We start from the raw sequence: 12,533 nt of genomic DNA on the forward strand, positions 1-12,533 counted from the left end.
GTGAGTGTACTCAATCTGACCTTTCTTCCATTTGACAGTAGAAGCAAGCCTGTTTGCAGAAAGCATACGTCTTCTTTTGAATTCCAGGGTTTCATCATCTGATGAGTCCCATTCAGGTAGAGTAGTTGATGAATTACAGGACTGTTGAACTGTCCAACTATATCAGTTGGTTCCCCAAGTCGAGGTATCCACGTCGGGTGGAATATGGACCACGTCAATATGTTCTGTAAATATTTTTTCAAGTTATTTTTAGCATAAATTTACAAGGAATGGAATGCTACAATACATAAGAATACATAAATCCAAATAATACTTACGACTTTCATTGTTATTGTCCTCACCCATCACGATCTACTCCATAGGGGCATCTAATTCCTTTTGAGTCAAATACCTCGGAAATGCCATATTTTATGAACTGTAACGTTCGCTGCACAAGGCACAAACTAATACTAAAGAACACGCTAATTGTTGGATCTTTATAAAATCTCTCAGTTTCCTTTTTGAGGTTTGGTTTACAATTAGAGTATTGGTATCATAGGCGTAGTTAGGGATTTTACAATTTTGACCAATTAATAATAACGGCCCTATTACACTGCCCTGCTGTATTCCTGCTGCAATATTTTTGCTTTCTGATACTACCCGATTTTCACCCTTCCCCATTACAACTTGCGGCTTTCTTTTTGAAAGGTACGATTCCGCACCCAGCTTAAAGCCATATGCGCCGTTTAAGATCTGTTTTCGGTGAAATTGTTATTGTGTTGGATATTTGTGAAGAGTTAGTGTTTTTTTATGATGTCCCGCGGATTCGCTCTTTTCCCCATGCACGCCGGTAACCGGACCGGATGGGCCCGGAGGTCCGTGACGGAAGCCAGTGGAGCTGCGTTTTTTATAGTACGATTGGAGGATGATGGACTAGTTCAGACCCTTTCTTTACGAAGGAATTTTGAATAATATTTACTAACAAATGGCCTGCTGCTCTCTCGCGTACACACCATCATTTTGGCGATCGACATTGTACCGTTTTATTTACCTCGTCCGCGCCGTCGTACCGACACGTATTTACATTTTTATCGTCCATTGATTCCGAAAACGCGTTAACGTTTTGCCTGGCGAAATAATAAAGGCGAACGGACATCGGAGCAGTTAATCGGCGTAGTTATTTTGGTAACCCGCGCACACCTACCCGCAAAATCTGAATTGTTTGGTCTGCGAAAGCAATTTCTCGCGTTGCGCTTTCGATACGTCCCCTTTGTATGCTAATTTTCAGTTATTTACAACGAGATTTCTGATATTACGTGGAAAATAATTGCGTTTTTCTTAACGCAGTCCCCGGAAGATTTCCTTGGTGTCCTTAGACTGGGCTAAAAAGTTCCACTTTTTTTCTTTTCGGGGTGAAACAAAATCGAGAAAATAAATAAGAACTAAAAGTTCAGATTTCCAGGAAATTATCTATTTTCACATGACAATTATTTCGACAATGTACTATTTACAAACTACCTACTGCTATTTAGTGACAAAGACAAGTATTTTTTAACAATTATGAATCCACAACCGCTGAAATTATATTCGTTAGTTAAATTACATTAAAAAAAATGCCCATTAGACCAGTCGTGTCTTATGTAACGGCTCCACCAGTTAAACTCAACAAAATTAGTAAATATTTTAAAGTTCCACACAGATTTTAAACCAAAATTTGCAATAAAAAATTCTTTTCAATTAATCAACAAAATTAAAGATATCAAAATCCCTTCTAACGCAGAACTATTTGTCAAAATGTGGTTTAAAAAATAGCTTTCAGAACTAACAACAAAATATGAAAATTTTTAAAAAACAATAAAACGAAATGTCCAAAACCTCAAAAACTCACCAAGTGTCTACAGGTTGAAATGCGGATCTTGTCCTAAAATTTATATCGGACAAACAGGTAGATCCTTCAAGAAACGCATTAACGAACATAAAAGAGCGTTTAGAATCAATAGTCTGGATTCTAATTATGCCTACAAACTTAAACACATTTTTGACGACAATTTTGATATTTTACATACAGCCACAAAAAGTAGAAAATTAAATTTATACGAAGTCATGGAGATTAACAAAATCAATTAGATTTAAATTCCTCAAGGCCTTGGAATGCAAACAGGTCGAAGCTTGGGGAATAAACCATAAAATCTGTAGAACTGAAAATAAATTTTGGTCTAATAATCTACCGAAGAACCTCGAAACGACACAGGACTTCTTAGTGGCGCATTTAGTTAAGAAAGTTTCCACGAAAAAGTCGAAAGCGACAACACGTCGAAGCATTATTCCAAATGGATCCTCCCACGTTTGTGGCGTCCATTAAAAGTTCAAAAAATGCCCTCGCGAGACGGCAAGCGAAGGCGTAGTCGTAGAAGAAAGAAAGGACCTAGTACGACGGCGATTCTTATTAAAATTAAGTGCCCTTTTCAAAGTGTACTTACCGGGAAAGTGGGAAACGCGAATGTTTTCATTAGCGATGCGAATCGAATGCATTTCGAAATTGGGTCTGGCGAACGCGGGGACTGTCATAATTTTTATGAAGACGGACGGCGTCTTCGTGCTCCAATCCCGTCATATTTGCCGACATAAAAGGGATCATTTCGGTGGACCGGAATTAGTCAATATTGGGCGCCTTTGATTACGGCACTGGGATTAGGCACTCTTAGGTTTGGGAAAAAAAGTGAGGCATTCAATAGAAAGATGCAATATTTTCTTTAACACTTTGACTGCTAGGTGAATCGCTAGCGATACACGGAACATAGTTTGAGAGTCTTGGCCTGTACAAATTCACTGTCATATTGAGTTTTGGCTTGAGTGTAACATTATGGGTCAGTACCATGGGTTAATGGCGAAAATGACAAAAAAAAATAAGATGCAAAGTAGTTCTATGTGATTTATTACATATAAACACTTATAATCAAAAAAACAATAGAAAAATATTATTATTATTCAAAAATCTAAAAATCCTTAAAAAATATTATATACCTAAGCTCAAAATATAGTAATTATAAATAAAAGAAAACAACTGATCAACAAATCTTTAAAAAACGAGGGCACCCTTCGCATTGATCACAAACAGTGATGACTATTTACGCCCTTTTCTTTTTAAACAGCGATTTCCACACACTTAACTAAATCTGGGCAAATTTTGATAAAAAAAAACGAGCCGAATCCAAAGTTATTGACGATCTGTCAGCGGCCATATTGCTCGTCAAACGCCGCATTCATTGATTAAACGCGAGAATTTAAATTGTGCGCATGCGCATATCGAATGAATCTATATCGCCAGTAACTATTTGGGTAAGTAGGCTAGTTTTTCCAAATAGCACCCTAGTAGGATCAAACACTTTTCAAAACCGGCACGTTCTTTGCAATATGCACCCAACATTTTGAAAACCCGATAGAAAATAAGTTCACAGGAAGGAAAAAACAGATTATTAAATTAATTTGTATAAAAATAAAATATTACATAGGAGGCTCTGATAATTAGTAACATTGTCATTTCATTAATATTGACACTCCACTTACGACAGCTTTTGATTCGTTAGGAGATGTTACAAAGAGGAAGCTACTGATATGCTACTGTAACACTATTCACAAATTTCCATTTCACAAATTCTTTCTGCGTCGGTTTTTGTTGAATCGAATTTGCTGACGTTTCGACAATCATCCTGTTGGCTTCTTCAGAGCTTAACAGTTTTACTTAAGCTACTATGGATGTCATAGCAATATTCCATACCAATATAGGAATCTTTATCCAAAGACTTGACCACCCATCATCACCGTCATACTCATTGTTGGGATTGTCTTTACGTTCACTATAATTGCTTTATTAATATTATTATGATTAATTAGGTTTACTCTTGTGGCACTTCAAAGGGGTGTTACGCAGTCATTTAAATTAGTATGGACTTTATTCTCGGAATTCCACCTGTTACGGACCCTTGAAATTAATGGCCCCCTCCCAAAACCCCCGCCAGTTTAATTATTGCGAATGCCGTTTATTCGGGTACATTCCCAGCGATGGGATCTAAATTTTAAATTGGAAAACGCGTCTGGGAATAGTTAAAAGTTTGTTTAACCTTGCTAAAACGCCGGAACTTTGCAAATGGCGAGGAAACAAATGTTCCACGGGGGTCTAGTTTTTGCCAACTGGATGTCACAGGCTCATACGAAAATTAAGTCGTAAGGATTTCATTCCATCTGTCCTTGTCACGTTTGCATGGTAATATTGGAAAGATTTTTGTAATATTTGAAAGTTACTTTTGGTTGTCTTGAATTTTTATTTTAATTTTGATTGTAACATTAACCCACGACACATAAATCAGACAGAAGATTAAAAAAAAAGTGAATACAAAAATTGGTACCTAAATTTCGGAAGCATGCAAAGGCCACACCACTTCCTAAAGTAAGGAAACCCACAGAATTTAGACAATTGAGGTCAATTAGCATGCTTCCTACTATTTCTAAAGTTTTAGAATAAATAATTGTTATGCAAATAAGAAAATTCTTAGCTCTTTTTGATATATTTCCTGCAAAACAATCTGGGTTTAGAAAAGATTATAGTTGTGAGAGTCCTTTGATGTGTATTACTGGTAATTTACTGCAGACTTTTGACATGAGCAGGTAGCATGTTGAGTCCCTTGTTGTATAGAATTTATACGTTTAACTTTGTAAAGGCTTTAAAATATTGTAATTATCACCAAATTTACTTTCCTTTTCAAGATCATGAAATAACAGTCTAACTAAACACAGTCCAACTAAATCCTTGGTGCTGGTTTTTCAGAAATGACTTCCAGGTACATAATGTCAAAAACAAATTGATCATAAACATTAATGACACTCCTATACTATACTCAGATACATCGAAAATTTTTGGATTGATCTTGGACTCTAGGCTGTTGTTCAAGGATCACATTACAAACAAATTGAGAATAGCATATGAGAATTTAAAATTAATATACAGTCATAGATATTTCCTTCCAATTGTTACAGAAAAACTGCTTTGTGAATCCATCATTTTGTCACAGTTCAATCATTGGTTACATCGTGGTATATTATATTTTAAATTAATTAAGTATAAATCTTCTTAATATATTTTTAACAGAATCGAAAATTTGTATTGAGAATACCACCACATCGAAAAGAAATGTTTAAAAGATCATTTTCTTGTAGCATTGCACATGCAATAAATAATTCAAGTCTTTTCGATTTAACATAATCGACCAAAACTTTTAAAAACTTAATAATTTCTGTATCGAAAAACCACTCTGCTGTTTACCCTCACCCCCTCCTTTCTCTTTTGTCCTGTGATTTTTCTCTTTATTGAAAATTATATTTAATGATTAATGCATTCTAATCGCTGCGTAACATATTTAATTTTGTTTATTTGATTCTTTTTTTTTTTCTCGTTCATTAAATTGAAGCGTGAGTTTTATTAGGCTTTCGTTTGCCTTAAAAGTGGTCTAATCTAATATCTTGTAGTGCAATAATATGTAGTTGGCAAAGCAATAAATTTATTTATTGTTATTAATATTATTAAATAAATAATCACAACTTTCAATATCTCCCTGATACATTCAGTCCCACGTGCGTTTATTTATTTAAAATACTTCCATGACGTAAGGATAAAATTCCTTGAATTAATTATTTGTAATGGAACGTTCGTATTGTTCGTTAGACACTCTTTCAACAAAAAAAATGCAAATCCAAAGCATAAAAAACACAAAGATCTCTTGTTTTTTGTAACTGGTCTTCAATCAATGTTATGGTGTTTTGACTCTACAGCCCTTTGCGTGGAATGTGTCTAATGTCTTGTCTAAGGCATTGGGGTAACGTAACACAGATGTACGATATGTCTCAGCAATAAATAAAAGCATCTTGTATTTTGTATAAACGAAAAAGATGTTGTATCATGCAAATGTTGTTGAAAATCACATTGACTATGAAATACTGCTGTATGAGAGTTGCAGAGACATTGAAAAAGTGTTTATAGTACAAAAGCGTGCAATCAGAAGAAATCTATGTCTAGAAAGGCTAGAGAGGTGTTCAAGATGCTATATTGAAAAATTAACAGGTGCCCTTAATTTGCAGCTATTATTGACTTCAGATTTGGCGACAAGGTACAAGATCACTCCCGTTTTCCAACTATTGAAACGGGGCTCACTTAAATCTCATGAAGTATTTTTTTTTTATTTTATGTATTTTCCTCGCAACTATTAATCCTATCGGCAAAATTTGTGAACCAGGAAATGCTGGAGATGCGGGACTATAACTTTAATTTCACACATTTTCTCGATTATAAACGCGGTTTTAGACAAAAATCTAACAGAAACTGAAAATTGTTCTTTTCGGCATTAAATTATCGAAATCCGTAAAAAATATGGTTAATTAGTTCAAAGAGCGTTATAGGCTGTATCATAGGCTGTAGTATTTACAGTTTTCGTCTATCACATACGCTGTTGGAGACATTTGAAAAAATGCAAATGAAAATCATTGTTTCTCGACTTCACCCTAGACACGATGACGTCATTTACTAGTACGACGTACGTACGTACTGTCTAAGTCTTTTCTCGAAAACCATTTACTCTATTAAAAAACAGGATCTAGAGGTTATAGCACTGGCTATAACCTCTATTTCGAACATTCTTTGAATTATATACATGGTGAGTCGTTTATATTGAAAAATTCTGAAAGATCCTAAGAAATTCGGTTTTTGTAGGTAAATTATTGGCGATAAATGGAAAAGCGTGAAAGATAGGATAATATGATTTCAACGGTATCGTAAACAGTGTCGAGAGAGAGTTTCAGTTTTCCTCTACCGTAGAATGTGCGCTAGATATTTGAAAAAATATCATTTTAAATCACAATAACCAGTACATATTTTAATACTTACCAAAGTATCAAGTAACTTTGAAATTCGACAGGATTAAATTACATCGATTTTGCGAAAGTTGCATAGTGGTACGCAGGGGCACGATAGAGAAACAATGCAGCCAACACGATGAAGATTGAGACCTGTTATCTTTCTCCCCATAATTTAAATATTTTGTCGGTTTCTTATAAAGCAACATTTTTTCTCACGCTTTACACTTTCCAGAACTCGCCTATAGTTTTTGCAAATTACCTCTCTTCATTAGAAAATAAAATTGTTATTATTATTGTCACAACATTTAAACAAATGCTTATAAAAACTACAAGCGTATAAAACAAACAAAACTCGATATGGTACGCCGGATAGTTATAAAAAGACATTGCGGACATGATCGCAGATCACATTCCTAAATAATTCACATTCTCTTGGAGTTGGTCGCCGTCTAAATCCTCATTTATGGAGTAACCGACCCATTCATTTCGCGAAAGCATACAAGTGTCCGTGGGACAATAATATCGTAAGGTTTACAGAAACCAAAACGCGATACGCATTATATTGTCAACTCAAAATAAATACTTGTAAGCCGCTGAATGCGGGTTACTTCCATTTTAGTACCCGTATTACTCCTTTCAATAAATAACGGAACCCATTTATCCCATCTAACGAAGAAGAGCGAAGATAACTGAAGAACGTCCGAGTCTAGACCGCCTATTTCGTTTAGCGCTTACTTAGTTTATGTTGGTTAGTAACTTATCGCCGCTCCTACGCCGTACAAGCTACTATGTATGGTGTATGACTATGACTTGATAAATTTAAATGGCACGCCATATTTTTTAGCTTACCGGACGTGCTTCTTAATTACTTCTAGCTCTAAATGATGATATTTAGAAATGTCAGATAATTTATTGAAGCTGTCAATTTGCTCTGGTTCTGCTGTAACATTTGTTTATTGGTTGATCTGCAAATTTAGACATTTTATAGCTAATATGTATGTATGTATGGTGACGAAGTATGATAGATTAATGCAGCATTTATCACTGCCTTTCATACTTTATGTGTTCATCATTGGTTCAAACCATATTATTAAGTGTAGCCGGTTTAGGCCATATCAAAAATTAAATAATTTTGTTGAATACAGTAAAAGGTATTAATATAGTACAATACAAATGCAGAGAAACCCTAAATAAACAAATGCTTTCTTATTATTACGTTAATAAATAATAATCTAACACTTGTACCAATTCTAGCTCTGCAATGTAGTACAGCCTCAAAAAATATCTGATATTTTTAAATAATTTTGCTGAATACAGAAAAGGGTCTTAATATTCTAGAATACAGATACACAGAAATCCTAAATACACAAATACTTTTCTTTCACTTGTACCAGTTCTAACACTGTACAATGTACTACAGCCTAAAAAAATATCTGATATTTTAAAATAATTGTGTTGAATACAGAAAAGGGTCTTAATATACTAGAATACAAATACACAGTAATTCTAAATACACCAATACTTTGTTATTATTATGTTAATAAATAATAATATAACGCTTGTGCTAGGTCTAACACTGTACAATATACTATAGCCTAAAAAAAATATCTGATATTTTAAAATAATTGTGTTGAATACAGAAAGGGTCTTAATATACTAGAATACAGATACACAGAAATTCTAAATACAACAATACTTTCTTATTATTATGTTAATAAATAATAATATAACACTTGTGCTAGGTCTAACACTGTACAATGTACTACAGCCTAAGAAAAATATCTAATATTTTTAAATAATTTTGTTAAATACAGAAAAGGGTCTTATTATACTACAATACAGGTATACAGAAATATATAATACACATAGATCTACAGAAATTGTAAATACGCAAATACCTTCTTATTATTACGCTAATAAATAATAATCTAACACTTGTGCCCGTTCTAGCACTGTACAAGGTACTACAGCCTAAAAAATATCTGATATTTTTAATTAATTTTGTTGAATACAGAAATGGGTATTAATATACTAGAATACAGAAAAGGGTCTTATTATACTAGAATACAGAAATACATAATACAGATACACAGAAATTGTAAATACGCAAGTACTTTTTTATTATTATAATAAGAAATAATAATCTAACACATGTGCAGGTTCTAACTCTGTGCAATGTACTACTACAGCCTAAAAAAATGTCTGATATTTTTAAATAATTTTCTTGAATAGAGCAAAGGGTATTAATATACTAGAATAGAGATATATCAAAAATTCTAAATAGAGAAATACTTTCTAATTATTACACCTCTATTCTATTGTATGCTATATTATCATCATTTTCATCACAAGTCGGAGAGGACGAAAATAATCTTTTAACTGGAATTCTACAGTTTGACCAATAAGAATAAATAAAATATCTGTCAGAAGGAAATATTAAGAATTATTCTTAAATTTTTTAAAATAACAACCGGCATTAGTAAGGGAGGGTGAGGCAAGGAGGCCCACCGCAAAAATTAACCAAAATTTTACTTTTTCGAATTTTCTTTTAATAATTATAAATTCTGGTTATTTGTTATTTTTAGCCCTTTGCGTAATAAATACCAATAAAAAATTTTTAATGGATAGAAACGTAGTTACTAATCAATAACATTTTTAATATTATAATTTTTTTAAATTTTAAATAATTATAATTATTATATATAACATTATAAATAGGGCAGAGTGGGACACAACAGCCACCCTGGGGCACAAAATTTAGGGAAATTTAGTTAAATTTAGTCAAAAATAAATCGACTTGAGAGTCAAAAGCTACAAAATATAGTAAAAAGCTTAAAAAACTTGTTGCATAACATATTCTTAAAGCGTACAAGAAATTGCAAATAGTGTGATTGCAAAATAAGTATACAATGTGTGAAGCAGATCCCGTAATGTGTGATGACGTGAAAATCAGCAATTTATTCTTATTTCTTGCTTGTGGTGTTTTGTTTGACATTTAAATGTGTGTTCCATTTGGAATAAGCTTTTTTCATATATAATTAAGAAAAAAAAATTGGCACTTGGCACCCACGCAAACAAAAATTTATAGTGAATATAAAAAAATCAGCGAAAACTACATCTCATTCATCTTTTCTCGTTTTGTTGGATTTTGCGTATATAAAAGTTGAAACTTAAATCGTTTAGGACAAGTGACGAAGAACGGCCGACACCCAGGAGGACTTAATCAAAATAAATCACATACATCAAAGTTACCGAAATTGTTGTTTTTTCATGGCCTCGTACGTTTCAGAAAACGGGGCGCCATCAACTATCTTCGACGGAAACATCAAACCCACGCAGCGAACTATGATATGATTTCATCAATCGTCACGATAGCCACGACGACTTTGAATATCAGCGCCAACCCACTCGAAGCGAACACAACGACCGTCAACTACTTCTACACCACCTCGACGCAGGAGCTCCAAGATGGCGGCGGCGTCGGCAACCTCGCTTACAACTCGTCTTTCAACATCTCCGGAAACGTATCGTTTTCCATTCCGATTTTCCCGAACTACATTAGGACCACGTCGATGGTAAGAACCAGACGACATTATACGAGGTGTGTTCAAAAAGTAAGTGACTTTTTCCCAGATATAATACACTTGTGCCAACGTTTTTTCCAATTCTCGCACTTCTGGTAAGCACTTTCCGGTTTAGCCTTGGGTTCTTCCAGCGTTTTTTTCCATATCTCCTCAATCGTTCCAAACTTCCTTCTTTTTATGGGTTTCTTGAGTTTTGGGAATAGGAAAAAGTCGCAAAAAGTCGGAAAAAGTTAGACACAAACAACAATAAGTGAGCAGGTCCATTATCGTAATGCAAAATGCATGAATCCTACAATTCAGGACGTTTTCTTCGTATGGTTTCTCGCAAACGGCGCATAACTTCGAGGTAATTTATTAACCATACGACCTTATGGTAAGAATCAAAGAAAACAATATGTAAAACCGTGATATTTAATCGAACTTGACATGCTGTTTCGGTCTTGGCGATTCTGGATTCTTCCATTGGGACGATTGGGCTTTGGTTTCGACGTCATAACAATATACTCATGATTCGTCACCAGTTATGACCTTTTTGAGAATATCAAGATCATCATTAACGCCGTTTAACAGCTCTTGAGCGATGCTCCTTCGATGGTCCTTTTGTTCAAAATGAACAGTTTCTGAACAAATTGTGCTGTTACACGTTTCATGCCAAAAGCTTGAGAAAAAATTCCATGGCACTAGTCAATAATGATTCGACGATTTTTCAATACCACTTCTTTAACATCGTTATTGACGTGCTGGGGTGTCCAGAGCGAGGTTTCGTAATCGGCGTTTTCTCGGCCATCTTGGAATAGCTTGTACCACTTATAAACATTTTTTTGCTCAAAGTAGATTTACCATATGCCGCTTTCAACATTTCAAGTGTTTTGCAGCACTGTATTCCATTCTTTACACACTACTGTCTCAGAAAAAAAAGTCAACGTGCCAAATGGCTGAAACTGCAAACATATGTAAGGAACATTATACCAATATAACAAAAAAGCAATCAAAGATCGAATGTACATAGAATTATTTTTTGAACACACCTTGTTTAAAAACAGACCAGAATGATAAAGGACTCAACAAGTAGACACAGTCTAAACGCACGTAAATCTGTTGCCACGTTCAAACTTATTGCTCGTTTTATTTATTAAGAATTAGTTTTCTGGACTTTCCGTGGTTGTTAAGCCACATTATTATTTTTTTTAGGCTGTGTATGTTTTTATTTCTTCTATTATGCTTTCGGATGTTTGAAAATATTATATTACGAAATACACAATTATAAATAACACAAGAATAGTGTTTTACAGTGAAAGCAGAACAATAATACTAAAAATAATAACATTGTATTGCACAGAAATTACATAAAAATAATATTCAAAACACAAAGGAAATCGGCGTTGAAAAAGGTAAAAACACTAGATTCTATTACAAATTTCAATTATGTACTTTGTTGAATAAACAGTATTTCAAGTTTACAGAAATCTTGGAATAAGTTCTAAATCCAAAAATAACTTTTTTTTGTGGTGCATTTAAAGAACTCCTTTCAGTTAAGGTGAGACGGTGAATTGGGACATTTACATTAAAATTATTATATCTGTGAGACGATAATTTTTTTAAGTTTGCATATTCATATAGTTTGCAACGACTCTAATTCCATAACAAATTAAACTTAATTTATTTAGCAAATCATCAATATGTACAGACCAATCGAGAAACTCGTTAATTTCTAAACCTAAGAATTGAGTGTTCTTTAATATATTTAGTTCTACATGTAATTAAATTCGTTCTTTATTTGTTTAAAATCAATTTATTTCCTAGAAACCGGTCATAAGAAATAGTGATATATATATTTCCGTAAGTTAAAGATTTCTACATTTTCTACATTTCTACAATTGTTGTCTTTGACGATCAACAGCAACAGTTTCTCGTACACGTAGATATAATACAGAGTGTTTTAGGCCACTCAAATGTTGTAGTCATAATTTTCATACTTCTTTAATTATATTATATATATTTATTTTTAGCAACTTTGTGGGAATATTATTTGTAGAAATGATATATATATATATATATATATAT

The 12,533-nt window shown here is 33.5% G+C and overlaps 1 protein-coding gene across 2 annotated transcripts in view; it reads left to right on the top strand.

Annotated features, from left to right (window-relative positions):
- LOC132703257 (QRFP-like peptide receptor) overlaps positions 1–12,533 on the top strand; it is a 118,707-nt gene that overhangs the window by 9,052 nt on the left and 97,122 nt on the right. For both annotated transcript variants that reach the window (XM_060672406.1, XM_060672405.1), the window contains exon 2: positions 10,175–10,460. In XM_060672406.1, the coding sequence (XP_060528389.1) occupies positions 10,236–10,460 (225 nt within the window). In that variant the 5' untranslated portion in view covers positions 10,175–10,235. The remainder of the gene's footprint in view (positions 1–10,174; positions 10,461–12,533) is intronic.

The sequence above is a fragment of the Cylas formicarius genome, unplaced genomic scaffold, assembly GCF_029955315.1.
Source record: "Cylas formicarius isolate icCylForm1 unplaced genomic scaffold, icCylForm1.1 PGA_scaffold_6__28_contigs__length_40554024, whole genome shotgun sequence".
Taxonomy (NCBI): Eukaryota; Metazoa; Arthropoda; class Insecta; order Coleoptera; family Brentidae; genus Cylas; species Cylas formicarius.